This window comes from Periplaneta americana, chromosome 3 (genome assembly GCF_040183065.1).
Source record: "Periplaneta americana isolate PAMFEO1 chromosome 3, P.americana_PAMFEO1_priV1, whole genome shotgun sequence".
Lineage (NCBI taxonomy): Eukaryota > Metazoa > Arthropoda > Insecta > Blattodea > Blattidae > Periplaneta > Periplaneta americana.
The window spans coordinates 108,696,546-108,719,395 of record NC_091119.1 but is presented as its reverse complement, the minus strand read 5'-3'; the positions used below and the strand labels follow the sequence as shown (position 1 = coordinate 108,719,395).

General features: G+C 37.1%; 1 protein-coding gene across 4 annotated transcripts in view; it reads left to right on the top strand.

Moving 5' to 3' along the window:
• Positions 1–9,694: 9,694 nt before the first annotated feature.
• LOC138696364 (ubiquitin-conjugating enzyme E2 Q1) overlaps positions 9,695–22,850 on the top strand; it is a 54,938-nt gene continuing 41,782 nt past the window's right edge. For 2 of the 4 annotated variants that reach the window (XM_069821222.1, XM_069821221.1), the window contains exon 1: positions 9,695–9,990. In XM_069821222.1, coding sequence (XP_069677323.1) covers positions 9,829–9,990 — 162 coding nt within the window. In that variant the 5' untranslated portion in view covers positions 9,695–9,828. Of the gene's footprint in view, positions 9,991–10,011; positions 10,244–21,193; positions 21,218–22,850 lie in introns of those variants that run through there. The other 2 variants (XM_069821223.1, XM_069821224.1) reach the window with 2 other exon arrangements.

Sequence of the window (22,850 nt, the reverse complement as noted above, 5' to 3'; positions counted from 1 at the left end):
TACCATAGCAACAGACCTACCACGCTATGTGACATTCAGTTGTTTTTCCGATCGCAACGCTCCTGTCATGTCCCATCTTTCAAAAAAACAAGTATAGCGTACTATAGAATTGCTGTATGTCTTTAATTAGCGCTCCCCGCGGAGACTGGCAGTACTATGGGCTGCCATTTTTTGTTTGGTCATACAGAAGCATGGAGTTGTGCTATTCATGTTAACGTTTTCACTTTGAGTGAAAGGGTTTTTTTTTAATGCTGGAACAATGTATTGTGTGATAGGTCAAAAACTGTAAGTATGTGAATTAATTTTTTATTTTGTGTTGAGTATTTTTTGTGTATTCTTGTACGTTTTTATATTTCGTATTTTTCTTGATCTTTTGGTGCTATATGTAATATTTCCATATCTGTTCCTATATTATTGTAATAAATAATTATGATTAGTGCTGATAATATGTTCTTTGTTACTGGATTTGTTATAGTTGTTGATGTCCCGGTATGGCTTTAATTTGTTCATTGAATTCTGTTTGAAACTACCAAGGCCTATCTGTTAGTCCTACTTTAAAAGTGAGGGCAATAATAAAATTATAGCATTTAATTTTGTATTCTCGTCAGGTTATAGTTATTTATTTGTTTATCTTCGATATCTAGATATATGTGTAATGTATTTTGTGTTTTATATGCTATAAAACTCGTAGGTTCAGTTTTCTGAATGTAGACTTTTTTGTTTGTTATTGTGATAGATCAATGTATTCCTCATCTTACGATGTCACTAATGTACCTAATGAATTTTCTTTTCTTTTTGTGTTTGTGTATTGGTGCCGTTATTTAGTGTTTATTGTGTTTATACTCTGCTTTTGTTTTTATTAATGTGCAATTTTATTAACAATAGTATAATTTTAGGAGCAAACTCTTCTCTTACATCACACATAATTAAGTATAATAGGCCTAGGCTTATCCTCTGATTGAGGTTCTGGTTGATAAGTAAATCTGTTCTCAGGCAGTACATCTCACTTGACGATATGTGTCAGAGGAAGAACAATAATTGTTTGTATGCATCTTCTGAAGTTTGACTAGTGTAATATGTGATTCCTGGACATTTTCCCGATTCCGCATTCCCGAACATCCATTTTCCCGAATACAAAATTCCCGAATCCACATTCCGATTTCTTTGATTTTCATTTTCCGATAATACAGTAGTATATATTACCACACAAATGTATTTAATATAATTATGGTAATGAATTATACTTTCTCTTTACAAAGTGAAATAATGTCCAAGTGTCCTCAGGTAATCGAGGTGTTTGTTATCGACTGCATAGGTGTGATAATCCTGCACGATAATTCGTATTCGTGCTTGAAGTTGTAGCCACTCTCTCTTCGGTTGTGTACTCACACGTCTACCCAATGCACAGTGTTTTCTAGAGGCATAAAAGCTGGCCAAAAATACTGAAAGCCACTTTAACACGTTTTAACCCGTTTTTGGTACCAAGTGAAAGATTATATCATATTAACAATATATCAGGTCTACTTGCTTACCTTAGGACAGTGTTTATCAACTGATGGTTCGCGTTCCCCTGGGTATACTTGAACAATGAAGTGGTAGGCCCAGTTTTCCTCGTCGCTTAATTTAACACTTTATATATTATTACCGTAGAGCCCGGATGTTAGGCAAAATGCCTTTTTTAAACTGAGTGTATGTATGAAAGACCTAATAGAGATAAACACGTTTCCACACTTTTGAGGACGATAGGCCCAATTTTTATTTTTCCTTTTTTGCCTATTTTAGCTCTCGTTGCCTGTTTTAAGGTTAAATGCCTTTTTTTAGCCTTTTTACGTCGTTATTATACATTTTCTATATTTTTAATGCATTTAAAATAAACCGCACGTAAATTATATCAAAAAACAAAAAAGAACGGTTGTACAAATTAAAAATATATATTCATCTCACACAAATATTTGCTGAGAATCTTATTCTCCAGCAATATACATATGTTTCCAGGAAGTCGTAAACTTTTCTTCCCTACCGATTCCATCCTTTATGTCAATTAACAAAGATGTTTGAACAGTATAACCCTCAGTGCTCAGGTCACTTCGGGGTTTACCAGCGAAAGAAAGGGGATGAGGGAAGTATTAAAAGCAAGTCTCCAGACCCCGTTACTGTTGTCGCTTGCACGCACAAGTCACGCGTACTTTGAAGTCTCTAATTCCTTCTCACACCCCTCTTTTTGAGACAATACACAGTCGGTTTTTCCCGATCTCTGAAAGGAAATAGAGACAGTCCTTCTGAAATAAGTTGTTTTAAGTTTGGTCTAATCACTTCAGTAGAAGTAGAAAGATCTTTTTCCACCATGAAAAACGTTCTCTCTGACAGTTGACAACTTAAAAAAGCATCTTGTTGTGACATGTAACCAAGGAAAGTGAGTACCGCATGGGATAGTGTATTAAGTAGTTTATTTGTCTATTTTTTGTCTGTTTCCATGAATAATAAATGCCTATTTCACTGCTTATTTTTATTATTTTAGTGCCTATAATTATGCCTGCATATTTAACCAAAATAAATGCCTAAACATCCGGGCTCTAATTATTAGTATTCATTCAGTTAATCTGTGCATGAAGTATTACAAATATTGTACCATTATATTCATGACTGTTCAATAGTAACTTTTTAATGGTTGTTACACTGCCGGGTAGCTCAGTTGGTAGAGCAGCTGGCTACGGACTGAAAGGTCCGGGGTTCGATCCCAGGTGGTCACAGGATTTTTTCTCGTTGCCAAACTTTCAGAACGGCCCCGAGGTTCACTCAGCCTCCTATAAATTTGAGTACCGGGTCTTTCCTGGGGGTAAAAGGCGGTCAGAGCGTGGTGCCGACCACACCACCTCATTCTAGTGCCGAGGTCATGGAAAGCATGGGGCTCTACCTCCATGCCCCCCAAGTGCCTTCATGGCATGTTACGGGGATACCTTTACCTTTTACCTTTTTTACACTTCACTGTTCATTATATTTATTACTGGGGCACTTAATAAATAATAAAATCTAAGTGAGCACGTACACAGTACAGATTTGGAAACACTTTACTAGGGTAATGAATGTTCATTGATCACTGTCACTAGTATTGGTACTGTCCTCTGCTCCGAAAGTTGTGACTGCGCTTGCAGTAGGAGCCTTCCCACAGTGTGGCCCTCTGTAAGGAATATCGAACGTCGATAGGTGCGAGGATTTGAAAGTGGGAAGCAATCAAAGTTGGGCGCAAGAATTGGTTGGGGGTGAGAAACTTTCAGACTACCCTGTAACATAAGTATTAATAATTAATTATGGCGTAATCATGCCATATCAGATATCCGCCTTTCAACTGTATCATTTCGACAATGGGATGTCTTTCATTTTACTTGCCGCAGCCTGGTCTTATTACAAGCAGCGTTTTTTTACGAGTACGTTTGCCCATCTTTAATGGTGGTAAATACAATGCCGTCAGAAGTGATTTAGCAGTGGTTGAACGTGAGAATTAAGTTTATTTTCTATTTTAAATGCATCCTTTTATGCATGAAGAATACAACTAGTTTGTTGACTAAATCAGAATGTTTTGTACCAAGATGTCGAAAAAGTCATGATGGCTTCATAGCTTCAATTCCCAGAACAATGTCACAATTAATGACACACTGAGGTCGTGGTATTTGGCCAGTGTCAGAGCATTATATGAACCAAATTTTAAGTAGTCCATGTGCTTACAATTGAACGCAGACTTTTTCTTCCGTGTGCTGGTAGTTTTACCCTCCTTTGCTTATCCTGGAGATCGCTCTGTGAACTTGAGGTGGATGCATCACTTGTTTTGCATTACAAACGCCTTCTTAATATTAAAATTAAACAAAGACCCTTGTTTTTTATTCCTATTAGCCTAATATTTAAATCTCTATACCTATTACCGGTAGCCTACTTTTAAAAATCAGGGCACACGGATTGTGAAACAAGTACTTACATACTACAATGTGAACTTGAGAAGAGACAGTATTCACTATGATATTCAGTATCGAGAACCGGATAGAGACTGTCTTAATCTTAAATTTAAGTGAGACAATTTTGTTTGTACTTCCCAGCTAATTGGTCACTGATATCTACAACACAGATGCTATTTCGTTCAGTTTTGAGAACTGTGGATTCGCCGCCCATAGGGTTACCATACGTTCTTCTTTTCCCCGGACATGTCCTCTTTTTTGCCTATAGAAAATCCGTCCGAGCTGATTTTATGAAAAGATATGGTGTTCAGGTTTTGTTTCAAAATTAATATTGGAGGAAAAAAAATTCGCTACGGCGCCGTGGATCGAACCCGGGTCCTTAGTTCTACATACCAAGCGCTCTCACCATTGAGCTACGCCGAAGTCCAATCTACAGCACCGGATCGAACCCCACTCCTCCAGTGTTTTTTTTTTCGATCCGGTGCTGTGGATTGGACTTCGGCGTAGCTGAATGGTGAGTGCGCTTGGTATGTAGAATCAAGGATCCGGGTTCGATCCTGGCGCCGGAGCGAATTTCTCTCTTCTAATATTAGGCCTAATTGTTGCCATAACAGATATATTCTGTAGGACCAAAAAAAAATCTTTATGTAGATTCTTTTAGCAACAGTGTATATTTCTGTACAGATTACTGTGCATATTACTGTCGAATCCCGGCCACCAAGTCACTCAACTGAGTGCGCTCCTTGTATAATGGCAGCTGACTTAATAAAATGTCAACATACATGCCCAACTTGGAGTCAGGCCACAAAGGGAAAAACACTGGAGGAGTGGGGTTCGATAAGGTGCTGTGGATTGATCTTCGGCGTAGCTCAATGGTGAGAGCGCTTGGTACATGCAACCAAGGACCCGGGTTCGATCCCCGGCGCTGGAGCGAATTTTTCTCCTCTAATATTAATTGTTGCCATAACAGATATATTCTGTAGGACTAAAAAAATAATAATCTTTACGTAGATTTATTTCAAAAGTTATGGACAAATTTAAATCTTTTTAAAACCACAAGATATTGTGCTGATCGAATGACATTCTTCGAAATCGGACGTGCTTCGTGCGATATATCGCAAATGTAATATCACTGCTTCCGTAGGCCAACATGAAAATGTTCATAATACGGATTTATCGCGCATAGTGGTTGTTGAGAAAAGCCACCGTTTTCTTTCCATTTCTACAATTATAGCAAAGATTTTCCATCATACAACCACACCTTGAGGATACATAGAGGTCCCATCTGTGTTTAAAATTGTGTGCAGACTTAAAATTTTGAAAAAATTGATCGAAGCTTTGTTATGATCCATGATATGAAAAACATAAGAAAAAAACATTTGTGCTGCAAAGGGTTAAGAGGCGTTATTCATTGTCTTTTTGTCTGGAGTGAAAGTGAGAGCTTCTTTATAGTGTGTTTCGTTTACAACACACTGCGCATGTGCAGTAAACAAGAGCCCCTATATATCATTGTTTTTTGTGTTCACTTTCACACTTATATTAAAACTATTAAACTTTCATAAGTTAAAACGCTAAAAAGTGTTTTTTTTTATTTTAGTAGATTATTTTACGATGCTTTATCAACATCTTAGGTTATTTAGCGTCTGAATGAGATGAAGGTGATAATGCCGATGAAATGAGTCCGGGGTTCAATACCGAAAGTTACTCAGCATTTGCTTATAATGGGTTGAGGGAAACCCCCGGAAAAACCTCTACCAGGTAACTTGTCCCGACCGGGAATCGAACCCGGGCCACCTGGTGTGGACTAAAAAGTGTTACAATTTAAAAAAAAAAAAAGGTAATGTATCTTATGACTAGGGAAAGGGATTTGGAGTATTATAAAGAATGGTGAAACGTAGTATAGATATTCCTAGATCAGTGACTGTCAAGCGAGCTGCGTCACAGAGCATGGACGAGTACTGTTCACTTCATACAAACTTACACGCAACGTGCTGTAAACGTATTTCAGAATAAACATATGGAATAGTTTAATGACATATATTGGCCTACATACATAATCTGCATTTCACTTTGAACTACATGCGTTTTTCTTGGCAACGCACAAGACATCAATAAACAACATTACAAATATACATAATTAAATATCAATCTCTGCGTCCTCGCGTGTCAGGGGAAATATTGATGGCTGATAGTTGTCTTCTGTATGGAACTAGACTCTGAATATGTGTGTTTTTCTGTCAGGAGCGTGCTAAATTAAAAACTTTATTTACAATATCATGAAATATGATAATATGTACACAAAGTACACTACAGTATTTAGAATGAATATATATATATATATATATATATATATATATATATATATATATAATACTACAATATTTACAACATAGCGTAATAGAGTATCATTAAATGTTGATTCCTGCTGCCTTGTTACAATAAATTGTAAATATCATTTTCAAATTTTCTAAACATAACTTTGCTCTTTTGCAAGGAAAGAAATTTTTTAACATGGAAAAACTCCGCTCTACATCTGCAGAGACAATTGGAGAGTACTTGAAACAAAATACGACAATTAAATTCAAATGTTGAATGACGTCATTGGGACACGTGTTTGTTAGTGCATCTGAAATCCGACTAAGAATACTGTACCTATCATTTTTAATCAAAACTCTGTTCAATTTTTCACCAACACGTTTTCCTACTTCACCTTCTACTGCACTCAATTTATTTACAATAGTACTCATAATATTTATTTGCTCAACTAGTTCTACTCCTGACTGTACTAATCGAATAATGGCATCCGGTAAATATAAAAAATTTGACTTAATATCCATGATTTCTTTTTTTATTATTCTATCATTTAGCAGTTCCTGGCATATTTGAATCGCAGCCGCGTCATCAAGATCGAATGACTGGACCACTTTCTTCACAGATTGGAGGTGATGTGCGTAATAATAATTATTGCAAGCTTCTAACCATGACCCCCATCTCTTAAGAACTGTACATGGGGGAAGCGATAATTTAGGGAATTGTTTCCTGAATTTTGATGCTCGATCTTATCTTTTACAAATATAGTCTTTCAATTTTGTATTGTTAGTTGGTTTCACTTTCGGCATTGTACATGCACTTCACTACGCTGAACTGCAAACCTGCATGTTGAAGTTCTCATGCGACAACTGTCCCGTTCACCTGTTGTTGACGTGCAGAGATCTGCGAGTATGTCATGGAGGGGAGGACTTGGTATAAAGGGTTGTAAACAAATGACTGTGTAGATGCCAATACTAGCTTTTACTACTCCAAATTCCGTTCCCTACTTATGACATACGGGTTCCATTTCAACACCGGTGTGGTGTCATCATCAGTGTCCTTCGAACTACTCCGCTCCAGCTGGTCCTTATTTCCAGCTAATGCTTTCGTCATTGCTGCTGTTATGGTGGGGAGGTTTGTTTGTATGTCGTGTATAATGAAATCAAATAATGTATGTGTATTGAATTATTGTAATTGTGTATTAAGTATATACTGTGGGCAGTGGCTCAGACTTAAAATTAATTTGGAAGGGGGGCAAGAGGCTTGACTGAAAAGAACATTAGAATTTGGAGAGGGAAATGAAAACAGTGAGCATTGCTATTTTTTTTTAATATTCACATTTAGGTCTACAGTAGAAAAGTAAACACAACACTATATAACTCGCTTCCCAAATATATTTTCTGAAGGAAAGTTCTATTTATTTATTTTTACTTACTTACTTACCTACCTATTTATTTATTTATTTATTTACCTATTTATATTGACTTGAAAAGAACATTGGATTTCGGAGTGAAAATAATAAGTAGGCTGTTAATGTTTCTATGCATTAAAATATTCACACGTAGGCCTAACAGTAGAAAAATAAACATAACACAACAGTATAATTTGATTTACAAATACATTTTCTGAAGGAATGTCCTCTTTCTTTGCTTATTTATTTATATTGACTTGAAAAGAACATTGGATTTCGGTATCTATACATATTGATGATGCTAAGTGTTTTGATGATTTACAGTACCGGTACTTGTATGTACAGATACGGAAATAAAATTTTGAGCTCTTTTTTTTTTTTTTTTTTTTTTTTTTTTTTTTTTTTTTTTTTTTTTTTTTTTTTTTTTTTTCCCCCCCCGCTTACAACGCACTGCACACATATGCAGCAAACAAGAGTCCCTGTATATATGCTACTTGTGGGGACAGTCTTGCGAAATTTTGCCTACATACAGGTGGACTCCCATCAAGATTCTCTCCAAATTTTAATTCCGCATCCGTACTTCATTTTTTCGAGGAGGGGGGGATTATAGTTGCTTTCTTAGCATGTGAACCCTTACAATGAATAACCACATTTTCAAGACGATTTAAATATGAATTTACAGTACCGGTACACTGAATGACATATCATCAGAACAAGAGTTTTCCGTTTAACACTTATAATGGGGATAAGAGGACCACAGTCACAGACACTTCAATGCACCAAAGACCACAAACTGACCACCAAAATTTTCCAGAATTACGGCCGACTGAGGAAAATTGTTTGAGAAAGAGGGTTTAAGAAAAGGATAGGATATCGTAACTGTACGTAGGCATAAGCGCACAGATAGAGGGTCGAATAAGAGAATGGTTTAATTTAATCTAATAGTATATAGGCTTACGTGCGCAGGAAAATACTGTATTATTATTGTTATTATTATTATTATTATTATTATTATTATTATTATTATTATTATTATTATTATTATTTAAAAATAAAGACGCAGGTAGCTCCCAAGTTGCAGGAAAAAGTACCGCGGTGGCACCGGGATATTCAAGTAGCTGCTTCTTTTAAAGTTTCAAACAATGAAAAACACCAGGAAATATTTTAAAATCAGAACTAATGTAACAATAAGTTATTGTCAATAACCCTACCCTTATTAAGTTGTCGATAGTTCGCAGCACTTGCCCAATCCCCGGGCTGGCCCAATTATGCAGCTAGTGAACAACAATTTTTAGGGGAGAGCTCTGTAGAATTTGTAAATGTATCTGGGTGGATGTGCTTGAAACTTTGCAGCGAAAAGTAGAAATAATTTTATGTATCATTATGAATTTCTTCTTAAGGAAATGTCTGTCGTCATACTAACTTCCGTGTCATTTGTCAGTTTCTTCCAAAGACGTTATGTTTCTTCCACGTAATACAAGAAATCACGAATCATTACCTGGAACGTCGTATAACGAGAAAGAAAAATATAATATATGCCGGTGGTTCTTTTCTCTTCTATTCTCTCTTCAACGTAGAAGTTTAAGATCCTACTTAGCATTTAAACTTCATCAATGGTAATCGGTAGGAATTTCTCTATGAGGTTAAAGTGGACGAAACGTGATGCTACGTTTTCAGTTGAATACTATGGTTGAATCTCCAATTTCTCATTGTTCTCCTTGTTTATATTTGACTCAAAATCCCTATCATTGTTATAAATTGGTTTTGAAAAAGGATTTTAGAAGCAATTTTCTTTAAAAGGGAAAATGGATGCTAGAAAGTATATTATCATAATATTATTATGAGTCTTTTTAATGCTTTTTTCAACAACTTTTCGTTTATCGCTAACAATTCAGATAATGTCCGTCAGAACGTCTCCTTGGTCATTTTAAGAAGTCTTTATTCAGGAGTTCCCTAAAACATGGCCTATGAACCAGTTGAAGGTCAAAACGCGCTAGGCTATTTGCTAGCGATCACGAATACGGAAATGTACGAGGAATACCGAGCAAGTTGCAGTCGCCATTTTCTTTGGGAGTGAATAGTGTTTCGTATTTATCTTTCTGTTTTGTTTGTATTTAAATCTCCCAAGAAATAAGTATTGTATATGCGGACAATTTACAAATGGCTTGTTTGATAACGTTAAAACAAGAAATTAAGACTTTAGAATCAGTATTTCCAAAAAACCACGAAAGATTCCAGATAGTGTCAGCCAGTGTGGATGAATTGAACTGTAGATTCGTAGGCAAAAATGGGAAGAAATACGAAATTCATGCGAATATTACTGTAAGTGAAGTGAAGAAAATATTATTGGCCGTAGCTATGTTAATGCACAAATATATAATTGCCACTTAGCACGTTTGACGTAGTTTGTAGTTGACAAGGAGTTGGAAAACAAAGGAGGAAAGCACTTGTGCATGTTTACCTCTGTCTAGATTCAATGCTGTAGATGAAAACATTCATACTTGTTTATGTTGGAGCTGTTAACAGAATTACTCATTGTATAAGTTTATTTGTCGTTGTGCAGACTTCCTTCTCGGTAAGTTCATACCTCAGACTATTGTGTGTTTTGTTGGAGCATGTTAACTTGAAATGGTGGGTTAAAGATGAAAAGAGATCTTTTGAAGATATTATGATTGCTTATTTCTTATCCAAAGAGAGCATTGTTTTATGTTGTGTATTATTTCATATTTTGTCTTCTGTTACTTCCTTTATAATTTAGACACGTAACTCCATTACGTATGTGATTGAGATGCCATGAAAATGAGAGGTTATATGTAGTTTCTTAGCTCATATAAATTTAGTCAAGTGTTGTCTTCAATTATGTATTTGCTTATACATATGTTGTAGTTTAAATTATGTATGGGTATTGCCTTATATATTTAGTTGTAATTTTTATGTTTTGTTGTTGACATTAACCATAGTACGGCACGCCAATTAAAGGTGGGTAATGTTTGAATACACGACACCTTATTCTCGTTACGCATTTGAATGTTTCTCTTTTGTACTACTAGGGACGCAAGAAACGTTTTGTTTGACGCCTTTCTCTCTTCCATCACCAGAGGCGCAAGAAGCGTTCACCAGAGTCATAAGAGCGAATTTTTAAGTAATGTACAGGTAGCTAATTTGTCATAGTGCAATGTCGATGTATATGTTAATTTATTGATCGATCATACAGCGTGTGTAGTATGTTATCGACTTAGGCCGTGTCTCAAAGCTCAAGTCCATACTACACACTAGTGACTAGCAACTAGGTGACTTGTGAACTACACACTGGGGAGCTTTGGAAATGTATGCTTGAAACATAGACTATTTTTCTAAAAACCATGACATCACTGTGCAGCACAGAATTAAGAAGGCAGTGTCCTAATGCAGTTTCATTACGAATTATGCGGAAAAAATAAGGGCTTAATATATTACAATAATGTTTAAAACATTGTACAGAAGGTACTAACAACGTCAGTGTTCAAAGTTAACGTGTTATTCTACATTATATTTACATTATTTCACTTCCAAAGCAGTTTCAGATTTCATAACCCCAATTGCTGATGAGGTATCCATGTTTGTTTAGTGAACAAGTCAACAATCAAACAAGCATTTTCGTTTATTAGCTACTACGGACTTGATTGCTATGCACTATGTAGCTTTGGATCATAACTTCTGACGTCACATCCGGCTATTTAGTCAACAATCTAGTTCACTTCAGCTGAAAATGTAACTTTGAGACACGGCCTTAGTGTTTTCGTAAAGTACTAGTATTTCCCTGGACCAAAACTACAAATTCGTTCATTTGACTATAGTGGACCTTTCTTGCGCCCCTGGCAATGTCAAGACTCCTCCTGCATACTTGGCGGTAGAAATTAGAACTAAGGAGGATGCAAACAAATCAGTACGGTAACAAATTTGAGTGCCTTGTATGCAAACTTTATGATAAAGGTGTAGGTACATATTAATTTTGTGCAAATTACACTGAAAAAAATCATTTTCCATTAATAAGATGGCTTGAGTATACAGTAGGTACTATAAAAGAAACTGGTTTATTCATTTTGCAAATTTATGAATTCTAAATTGAGTACCGGGTCTTTCCCGGGAGTAAAAGGCGGTCAGAGCATGGTGCCGACCATACCACCTCATTCTAGTGCCGAGGTCATGGAAAGCATGGGGCTCTACCTCCATGCCCCCCAAGTGCCTTCATGGCATGTTACGGGGATACCTTTACCTGTTTACCTTTACCATGGGGATTATGTAGCTCGATCAAGCATACATTATGGGGTAAAATTCCCCTTTATAGTAAAGTGTGATTTTATCGAACAGGCTAATTATTAACACTACTGGGACCTATTTTCTAATGTAAACATTGTGTGTTAATTTTAATATAGTCCTCCTGGTTCGTTCAGAAAATGCCATAGAAACGATATATTATGTAGGCTATATTTTACAAGTTTTCTACCTTGGGACTAGGAGAGGTGGAGGTGCACAACTTCTAATCATTAAATTATGCACCAATATGCCTGGGTTAAATTCCAAATCTCTTCACAGTGCATATGAAGAGAAGGCATATTATGTCACAGTTGATGGTGATTCGTCTGTCGGATGAGGATGTTAAGTCTGGCAGCCCTCTTGGTGTTATTCAACAGGAGTAGGCCACATGTTGGCACTGGGTTTTCCCTTTTCCCTCACCATCATTCTCATCCATTTCCTACACTATACTTACATGACCACTTACACATACATTCACCCTGGTATACGATCTTATCTGCTTCTTAGATACAATATATATATATAGAGCGTGGCCCACCGAAGCGGTGTACAAATTGAAAATGGGTCACAGTGCTGCCATCTATCTGCATTATTCGGAATTCGAGTCGCGTTAAGTGAAGTGGGTAGGCATTAGATACATACCGGTACATAACTTTACAAGTATTCAGTAGCCCATGTCATTGATGTTCTAATGCTTAAGCATCTTGAATTTATTTGCATAAAGGGAATGGAATCTTTACTTCTCTCTGCCAGTAGCAATTATAAACAATAATAAGTCAATTATGGAACAGTTTGTTCAGTAAAGGGTTAAGGACTAAACCTGAGAATGTGCACATTTCTTCAACCCATCTCTCTCTCTCTCTCTCTCTCTCTCTCTTTTTTTTTTTTTTTTGCGCTATAAGTAGATGAACGTAATTGTCACCCATAAGCTTACTGTGCTCGTACTTAACAAGACTTTGCACTTGTATTGGTTAACAAATTTATAGGTCATAACATTGATGAGATAAAAATTGCAAATGGAAGAGATATGAAAGACAACAGATAGGCCTACCTTCTCATCAAGGGAACCAATGTACGATTACTGAAAGATATTTTGGAAATCTTCGTGGACTAAGCTGTTTTGGACTAGAATTCTTTGAGAACAGGGTGAACAAAACTTCATTATATTGCCATTTGAAAATTTTTATCGGGTGCATTGATACATACTAGTGAAGTGATAGCTTTCCATTGATAATTCAATCTATTGCTAGAAGCACACCATGGAGGAATCACTGGAGGAAAGAGATTGGTTTTTCAGAATTCCGATGCTGGTTGTATTGGGAATTTACGTACTTACAGAGGTTGAACCAACTCTTGTCTGGAAACCAAAGGAAATTAGGATTAATTTCTCCTTCACATAGGTATGTTGTTTCAAACCAACATGCAGCATCTATGCCTGGATACAGGATCATTGGGCCATAGTTGTCACATCATAAATTATATGGTTTAGTCTAATAATTTTGTTATGTTTAATTTGGAACCAATAACACATAGGCCTAATTGCCTATTTTCTCAGAAAGGTGACAAAAATTTTAGGGAAGTTTTTCACTGATACAAAATGTTATTCAAATTTTTCTTGGTACAAACCATGTGCTAATACATTTCTTATATTTTACACGTTTCATATACCAACATACAACATATATGCCTAACTTGGAGTCAGGCCACAAAGGGAAACATTGAAGGAGGAAGATTCGATCCGGTGTAGCTCAGTGGTCAGAGCGCTTGGTACGTAGAAAACCAAGGACCCGGGTTCAATCCCTGGCGCTGGAGCGAATTTTTCTCCTCAAATATTAATTTTCATACACCAGTTCTGCAATTGGAAATCTTCCCTAAAATAATCTTTGGACTTCAAGGGCTGACTGTTCGCAAGTTTAGCTTCTTTACTTTTCTTCCTATGACCATGGGCTTCGTCTTGTTGACATTTATCTTCATTCCATACTGCTCACAGCTGTCATTTAGCTCCAGTAGCATATCCCTTAGTATCATCTCTTCTGCTAACAATGCCATATTATCAGCAAATCTTATACAGTTTATTCTTCTTCCTCCTACTGTCACTCCTCCCATGTTCTGAAAACAGTTCTTCACTACATCCTCGAAGTAGATATTGAACAAGATAGGTCCTACTCCTCTCCCTATTTCACTTCCTTCTGAAATTTCTTCTCCTATCCTGACTTTGACTCGTTTCATATGAAGGTTACTGAACAGCCTCCTCTCTTTCTAATCCACGCCAATTTTCTTTAGGATCTCCATCAGTTTATTCCAATCCACTATGTCAAACTACTTTTCTAAGTCCACATATACTAGATCTATATACACTTCTTTATTCATCTCTAGGTACCTTTTGCCGATTGTTCGTAGCAGTCCAATTGCATCTCTCGTACCTTTTCCCTTCCTGAAGCCGAACTGCTCTTCTTCCATCTTAGAATATAAACGTCGATTCAGTATTCGCAGAAGAATTTCGCTGAGTGCGATATCAGGCTGATAGCGTAGGCCCTGTTAGAACCGGTTCACACGAGCGGAATGTCTGCGGAACGGCGGCTGTGCGGCAGCTGCACCATTCTGAGGCCACACGAGCGGATGAAAGACGGACAGAAGGATTTGAGGTGGACAGTCACCATAGATGCTAATCACTGTGCAGTACTAGTGTACTTCGAAATGCAATTATTGATAAGAAAAGTAAAAATGAAGACATTGAGTACATCCAATAGTCAACAGTCCTTTATTACAAGGAGCTTTTTATGTGTTGTTTAACTAGTTGTGCAAGGAGGAATCAATTTATTTTAATTAACTTCAAAATGACATATCCCAGCTTCAATGAATTGTATCATACTCTGAAAAATGCCTTCAGAAAGAATATATTAATGTAAGATTGGCTATACCTCCAATAGAATGCTTTCTATAACATTTATGGCAAATTAATGCCAATAGTTGTATGCATTTAATTGTTAAAATGAAACTGTAATAAGTAATAACTGCATTTAATTTCGTATTCACTTTGGAGAAAATATATTACAGTAGGTATATTACCGGTACTTTAGTAGAAGGTAAAGAAAGAGGGATTAGAAGGAATTATCAATAATAAATAGAGTTTACTGGAATGAAATATGTTAAGGTTGCCATTTGTTTTATTTTGAGAAACTGAAATGTTATCAGTGTTATCACTTTTTATTAAAAAGCACATAAAGAAATTAATGAAGTAAAAAGTAAATGTCATAAATTAAAATAATTTATGTGTTACTGTATAGGCTTATGCGAGAAATATTTGACAAGGACTACTTATTAACACATTTATTTTATCCATCGAAATGTTCCAGGAAAGTGAGAAACAATACACAACAAATTTCATACCATGCTGAACATTTTTTGTTTCTGTCCTTGTACGCTTCATGGCATTTTCTCATTCACGATCACAAACTCCTTAACGTTAACTTTCTCTACATCCATATCACTCATTGAATACAATGACAATGAGCAATGCACCACTACAAGTTAACAAATTGCAACAGCCAGTACTACAATACACATGTGATATGTCGACTGTGACTCAAGCAGACTTTACAGAGTGTTTTTCTTGGGGTACTACCGTTTCTCTCTATCATTCCACCAACACACTCCTTCTTCCCCTCATCTATTTTCTGCAATAGTAAAGAATAGATGGGGGTGAAGTTATGCGGTAGTAGGGATTATAGATTTCCGATGCTGATATAGAAAGGGTAACGGGACCTAGCTCTATAGGGGTTGAGGCAGGATGGTGTACCTGTCAGCATCACATTCACGAATCTCACTCAGGCCACCTGTCAGATTTGGACAATTGTCTCATATAGACCTATAGGCACACAGAGGGCCAAAGCATAACTAACGTATCGAGTCCTGCTCTCGTAAAAGCCAAGATATGTCATCTGGACACTCGCCGTCAAACTGCCGCGTTCGCTTGTGTGATTGATACAATATAATTCAATAGCCCATAGTGAACTTGTGGACACTGTGTGGTGTCCGTTCAGCTATGGGTGATGCGACTTGCATGCGGAGACGTTCCATTGCCGCAGACTGTCTGTCCTGTGTGAACTGCTACATTTAAATTAGTGTGCCATAGAAAATGGTGCGTTCGCCGTGCGGCTGCCATTCCGCAGACATTCCGCTCGTGTGAACCGGGCCTTATTCTGTGTGTACATTCAGAAAACACCACATATCAATCGTTTCATCATGTAGTGGAACTTCAAGCACAAGCAGGGGATTTTCTATGCTCCAGTACTGGTTTTGTAAAATGACGTAGCATTGTAATTTGAACCATGTTTCGTCCGAAAATATTATTATGCTAATTCAGGATTCACTTTCAGCAGCTCACTTCAGCATCCTGTTACAAAATCTTACTCTACTCGAGTGATCATGTTGTGGCACGGTAGTAATTCATGGGTCCTTTGTTATTTTATTGGGCTTCCATTTCAGCAGTTTAGTGGTGATTTTTATTGAGCATTTTCAAATGTCTATTTCATGAGCAAGCTGACAGAGCTTTTTGTTTTTTGATGGAATATGTTTCAGTCAGTCACCTATTTCATCTCATTTTTCTTACATAAGAACTCTGCATCTGGTAACAGCTTTTTATTGTTAATAGACTATATACAGGCTCGAATGCTTGATGTAATTTTTTTTATAACATTTCATTATTTCATTAAATAATGACTTTAAATCTGCATTTTGTTTTCATTCTCATTGTTTCATAGTATCAAATTTCTTTCCTAATCTAACGTATATATTGGATGGTTATAATTAAACTTCCCCTACTTAATCGTGTCTGTATGAAAAATGAGTGATCGCACGAACTCAAAACTTAATGTGAACATTGCCAAGGATAAGCGGAAGAGAAATAATGAATAAGCAATTCGTTTGAAACACTTAATTCGTTGTTGTATCATACACTTTTTCTAGTTTTTGTGGACATAGTGCCCCTTAGACTACAAAGTGTTTTCAAAATGGTGCTCATCGGTGTTCAGGACAGTGTGAAAGTGTAGGATAGCATGCTGCACAAAGCATCTCCGTGGGTATACCTGATACTTCTCTTGAAATGCTTCTCTTCAGATATGCACATGTGCGAATGTTCTCCTGATAAAATCTCTCTTTCAGATAGTCCTACAACCAGAAATCACAGGGATTGAGATCGGGTGATCAAGCATTTGGAAACAATTCGAGCGTCACCAAATAATGTCTTGTGGAGAAGTTTTTGGACCTTGAACGTCAACCTCTTGAAAGAACTGGACCAATGATGAAACTGGCTGTGAAGCCACACTACACAGTGACACGTTCACTATGCAGAGGAAATTCATCCACATTGCTGGAAGGCGAAGATTACCACACTCGACAATTCTGTGTGTTCACTGCACATGTTAGACAAAAATATTCTTCGTTGTTCCACAGGATGTTTCAAGGCCAGGTCTCATCAGCTTCAATCCTTGTGAGAAGCGAAGAGAGAAGTCAACATGTTGTGCATCCTGTTGTGGCAGCTGCTGTGAGACGTGAATCGTGTACGGATACCATTTCAGAATTGTTCAAAGCAAGTTCCGAACAGTGAAGCATGGAATGTTGAGCTGCCATGACACATCTCGCACACTGCTTGACAATAGGCAGTTGAGTGCAGCATCATCCGCAGCAGAGATTTCTTCAACCTGTGGAACACGGCCGCTGGCCTCTTCCCTGAGCGACACCAGCTCTCCAGTTTTTCGAACTTCATCATGTTCCGCAAGCTGGTGTGGAAAGAAGGCCTCTCTGTAGTCCTTTCATCCAGCTCCGGCAAGAGATGGTTGAAGATATCACTGTTGCTATGGCGGACAATGCTGCACGCAACTGCCGGTCGTCAAGCAGTACATGAGATGTGTTACAGCAGCTGAACATTCCATGGTCTACTATTCGGAAGGTGCTTCAAACCATTCTGAAATGGTATCTGTACAGGATTCACGTCTCACAGCAGCTGACACAACAGGATGCACAATAACGTGTCGACTTCTCTCTTCGCTTCCTCACAAGGATTGAAATTGACGAGACCTGGCCTTGAAACATCCTGTGGAGCGATGAAGCACATTTTTATCTAACGGGTGAGGTGAATACACAGAATTGTCGAGTGTGGGAATAGTTGCCTCCAATCACTGTGCATGAAGTTCCTCTGCATAGTGAACGTGTCACTGTGTAGTGTGGCTTCACGGCCAGTTTCATCTTTGGTCCAATGTTCTTTCAAGAGACTGGCGCTCAAGGTCCAAAAACGTGCAGTGTGATTGGCCAATGTTACTGCGATGTGCTTTGTCAGCATGTGATACCTACCCTGCAGGAGATAAATGCATTGGACATAACTATTTTCCTGCAAGATGAGGCTTCACTACACATTGTTCGTCCAGTTCAACGACTTCTCCGCAACACATTTGGTGACGATGGGCTCTATCTCGAGCACACTTTATAGTCCGAAGGGCGCCATGTCCACAAAACTAGGCATAGTGTATGATATAACAACGAATTAAAAGTGTTTGAAACAAATTGTTTATTCATTATTTCTCTTCCACATCTCCTTCGCAATGTTTACATTAAGTTTCGTGTTCATGCGATCACTCTTTTTCACATAGAGACGGTTAAGTAGGGAAAGTTTAATTATAACCCCCTGGTATTATATATTGCTTTTCGATCAGTTTTAGTTGATTGCAATATTGTTGGCAGTCATGTAGATGTACACATACACATGCATATAAGGAGCAGTACATGCCTTTCTTTTGTTTTCTGTCGTCATACAGAGTTCTACCATGGCTGATCGCACACACAAGGACGTAAGCACAAGGAAATCACTTCTTACTCTTGTTAATACTGCAGTTTACTCAATTTCCCAGAATGCAAGGAGGATCGACGTCCCTATATCTAAAGCCCAGAAGTGGGTGCAGTTACCCAGTGTAGGATTGAACACCGTCATCCAGGTTCTGGAGGAAGACGTGTGTTCACTCCTGAGCAGAATGAGGCTTTGGTAGCAGAAGCTGTCAGGGATCCTCACCAGTCTGCTTCTGCCATTAGAATTCATTCCCTGGATCATCTTGAACAGCTCTGTGGTGTTTAAAAGATGCAGGACTCTTTGCTTGCATAGCAGCAAAGCAAGAACACCTAAAGACGATTATAAGCTATTTTGTTTTGCATTTGTAGAGAAAAATGTCAATCGCAACTGGAATAGAGTCATATTCTCAGATGAAGTGACAGTTTCTTCTACACATGGAGAGGAAGTGATTGTCTATAATCCACGAGGAGCCCTAGGCCTATATGGTGAAAGATATGTGGTTAAACAATTTCGCCGAAACCGTGTATATGTGTCTTGTTGAGACTGGGTGTCTCGTGATGGTCTAGGTGTTTTGTGGATGCTCGATGTAACACTGAACAGAGAACAATACAGGGTCATCCTTGAATATGTCATGATCAAAGAGAGCAGATGGGGTACGTTATCAGTGGACACAAGTTTACTATACCGAGAGCTTTGACTACGTCACAAGGTGGGGGAAGGAGTCTTACCTACAAGGTACAGTCATTGTATGCACAGAGCTCTCTGATGTTATATGTGCCGTCTTAGATAGTTTTCAATACCTGTGCATTACCTGGCATATTTGAATTTCCTGTCTTCTTCATAATCTTATTTATTGGTCCTTCTACATTATTTCCTGTATTTACTTTTTTCCTATCGCAGTCCTTCTAATTAGTTCTACTTGTGTTTACCGTAAGTGCAAAGCATTTATTTGCCTTTACATTACAACATAGTTTACGAAATGCGGAAGAAAAGAAGCCTCGGCATGTACAATTGCAGCGATTCGGATCGCAGCACTTTTCCACGGATGATGAAAAACTTACATGCATGGTATGTAAAGTCGATCTACTGGGGAACAAGAGATACCATGTACAAAAACACTACAACTCTAAAAGACACAAGGAATGTTTTAAGTTGTTGAATTTGAAGAAATTCGAAGCTATTCCCACGAGTTCAAATATGGAATGTGATTTTTACCAAGACTTGGGCCACATGTTCGTTAGGGCAAATATTCCATTTAAAAAACTGAAACACCCGTGTCAGATCATTTTTGCAAAAATATACAGGTAGAACACTATCCCGACAATCTACTCACGGGTTATTTAGCAAAATGGTATGAAGATGTCTTACGTGAAATTAGAGAAACCTTAAAAGATGAAAAATTTTGAGTATCTATAGACGAAGCGACAAATATATTGCAAACAAATCCGTTGCTAATGTTATTGCTGGGGCACTTCAAACTTAAGTGTTTCTAGAGCCAGAGGAAGTAAATCATGTTACCATTGCAGCTCTGTTTGAAAAATCAATATGATTATTGTGATCTGATGAAATGAAAGCAGAAAAGCTCTGTTTGAAAAATCGATGCGATTATTGTGGTCTGACAAAATGAAAGCAGAAAAGCTCTGTTTGAAAAATCGATGCGATTATTGTGGTCTGACGAAATGAAAGCAGAAAAGCTCTGTTTGAAAAATCGATGTGATTATTGTGGTCTGACGACTTAAAAGCAGAAAAGCTTAATGAAGTATATTGTCGTGCACTGTAACAAATGCAGGAATGAAGAAGAGCAAAGAAGTACAAAGTAAAATACTATGTTTTCTATGTTGTTATATTTATATATAATATATTGTTCTTACGTAGCTACATTAATATCATGTAACACAGAACTATGTATGTTGTAATTAAATGTTAAATATAAACAATAGGTTATTTAATATTATAAAGTGAAATTACTGAATAGTAAAGATAATTTGCTGCAGGAACTGTACTCCAGTCGTCGTTATTGTAGCGACATGATGACATTCACCCCTCCCTTCCTTGCTTCCTAATACATTAAGATATAGTGCATGTAGCAGTTAACTCAACGGTTTATGTACACCAAATGCTCTCTCTGGTCATGATTCCCTCTGTGAGAATATGTTACCCGACGGAGTCAATGATTTCGTACAGTATAACCATCTTATCCATACATCCAGTGCAGTTTCGTATTGATTTACAGAGAGGCAAGATACCACTGTGGACTGGCCTCCCTATTCACCTGATTTGAATCCCATTGAAAATGTTTGGGCAGAGGTGAAAAAAGAAGTATAGTCGAATCTGCCTGTAATTCAGTGAAGAACAAAGGATGCCTCGTGGGTTCAGATTCAAGAAGCTGGATATGATATTAACATGACATCGGTACTGTAGAAATTTGATTTCATCCATGCCTCGAAGGTTGAGGCAAATGATTCGGGCTGAGGGGTCACATACCCGATATTATAAGAATTTTTTTTTTTTTTTTTTTTTCCATATGAGATTATTCATTTTGTGATTTGTTTCTTCATTATTTATTTTCATTGATCCTAGATGAAAGAAAGAAAAAAAAATCTACTTTTAGTTTTTGTGTGTGCACATCATTGTCACATCTCACAAAATATTTAAATGCGAAAAACAGACAATAACCTGCATGCTAAAGATTTTTTGTTCAACAAAAAGTAAATGTAGGATGGAAACAGTATTCGATTCTGTGATCTTACAATTATTAGTGTACTAGCACTTTAAACCACTCTGCCACAGTGACATGGTAGGTTGAATGTTTCTTGTGTATGTTATGCATACTTTTTATGCATGACACCCACTGCAAAAGATCGAAGGAAAACATAAAACATCCTGGTATGAAAGCAGCTTTATATGAGTATGTCCGAATTCTGCCAATCGCCACATAGTTCTTTTTTTCTTAGGGTGGACAAGTTTCTGTAATTGATGTTTATCAAGATTGTGCTTGAAGAATGTGCATGTACTTATCGGTGCCTCACCTTCAAATTCTCCTCTTGTTTAAAGGGATATATCTCAGCCTCCATCACAGTTGAGCAACTGAAGGTATAACCTAAGCAAGCAATTTGGCAGTGTTATGTTTGACATTTTCGTGTAATAGCTCTGTTTGCCTCTTTCATTCATTTATATTACACTTTGTTCATGCTTATATGACACTTTGTTCATGGTGTAGGAAAGTGTCGTGTTATAAATAAATATAGAAAACTTATTTTCAGTCGAAATCATAAATTTATTTTTGCTGCCAAAAAATGTAAGAGGAGGAGTAGTAGTAGTAGTGGTAGTGGTGGTAGTATTGATGATGAGAGTAACATGAATAGTAGTAGTGGCAGTAGAAGTGGTAACAGCAGTGGTAACATTGAAAGATTCTAATGAAACTTAAAAAATAAAAGGGGGAAATGATAGTAGTTTCCTATATTGCATGTTCGCACCTACATCTTTCTCTCAATGCACAACATTATTTTATCGATGAAAGACATGGCATAAAGTTACTATAACCTCTGCATTGTGTCAGAAACATTGGCTTTCTAATTGTATGTTCAGTTGTAACTGAAGGGATCGTGGTATTCCCATCCGCCTCTTTACCAGACCTGGGAAACAAGTACTTGATTGAATTATGTATCCGATATGACTTGCGTGGGCTGTAATGAGAAATTTTTTACTTAGTAAGTATTAGTGAACGTACATTTTGTCGTCTCATTGAAGGAGGCTCTGGCTTCATTTTGGATAGATGCGCAGAATTTGTTTGTCTGTTATTTTGAGAAATGCTTCAGTATCTTACATTAACATGTTGTTTATATTTATTTGGAATATTTTGTCAACTAGTATATATTGATCTTTGTATACTCGTTTAGCTGTCTACAGGAGTATGGTGGTTGTACTAGGGAAAGTTCACTTTAATAATAAAATGTAATAATTTATGAATCAGTCATCTAATGGTTAAAAAAAAATTGGAACTCTGCCACTGGTAGGTTCTGGGAGAGAATAATATAGTTAGGAT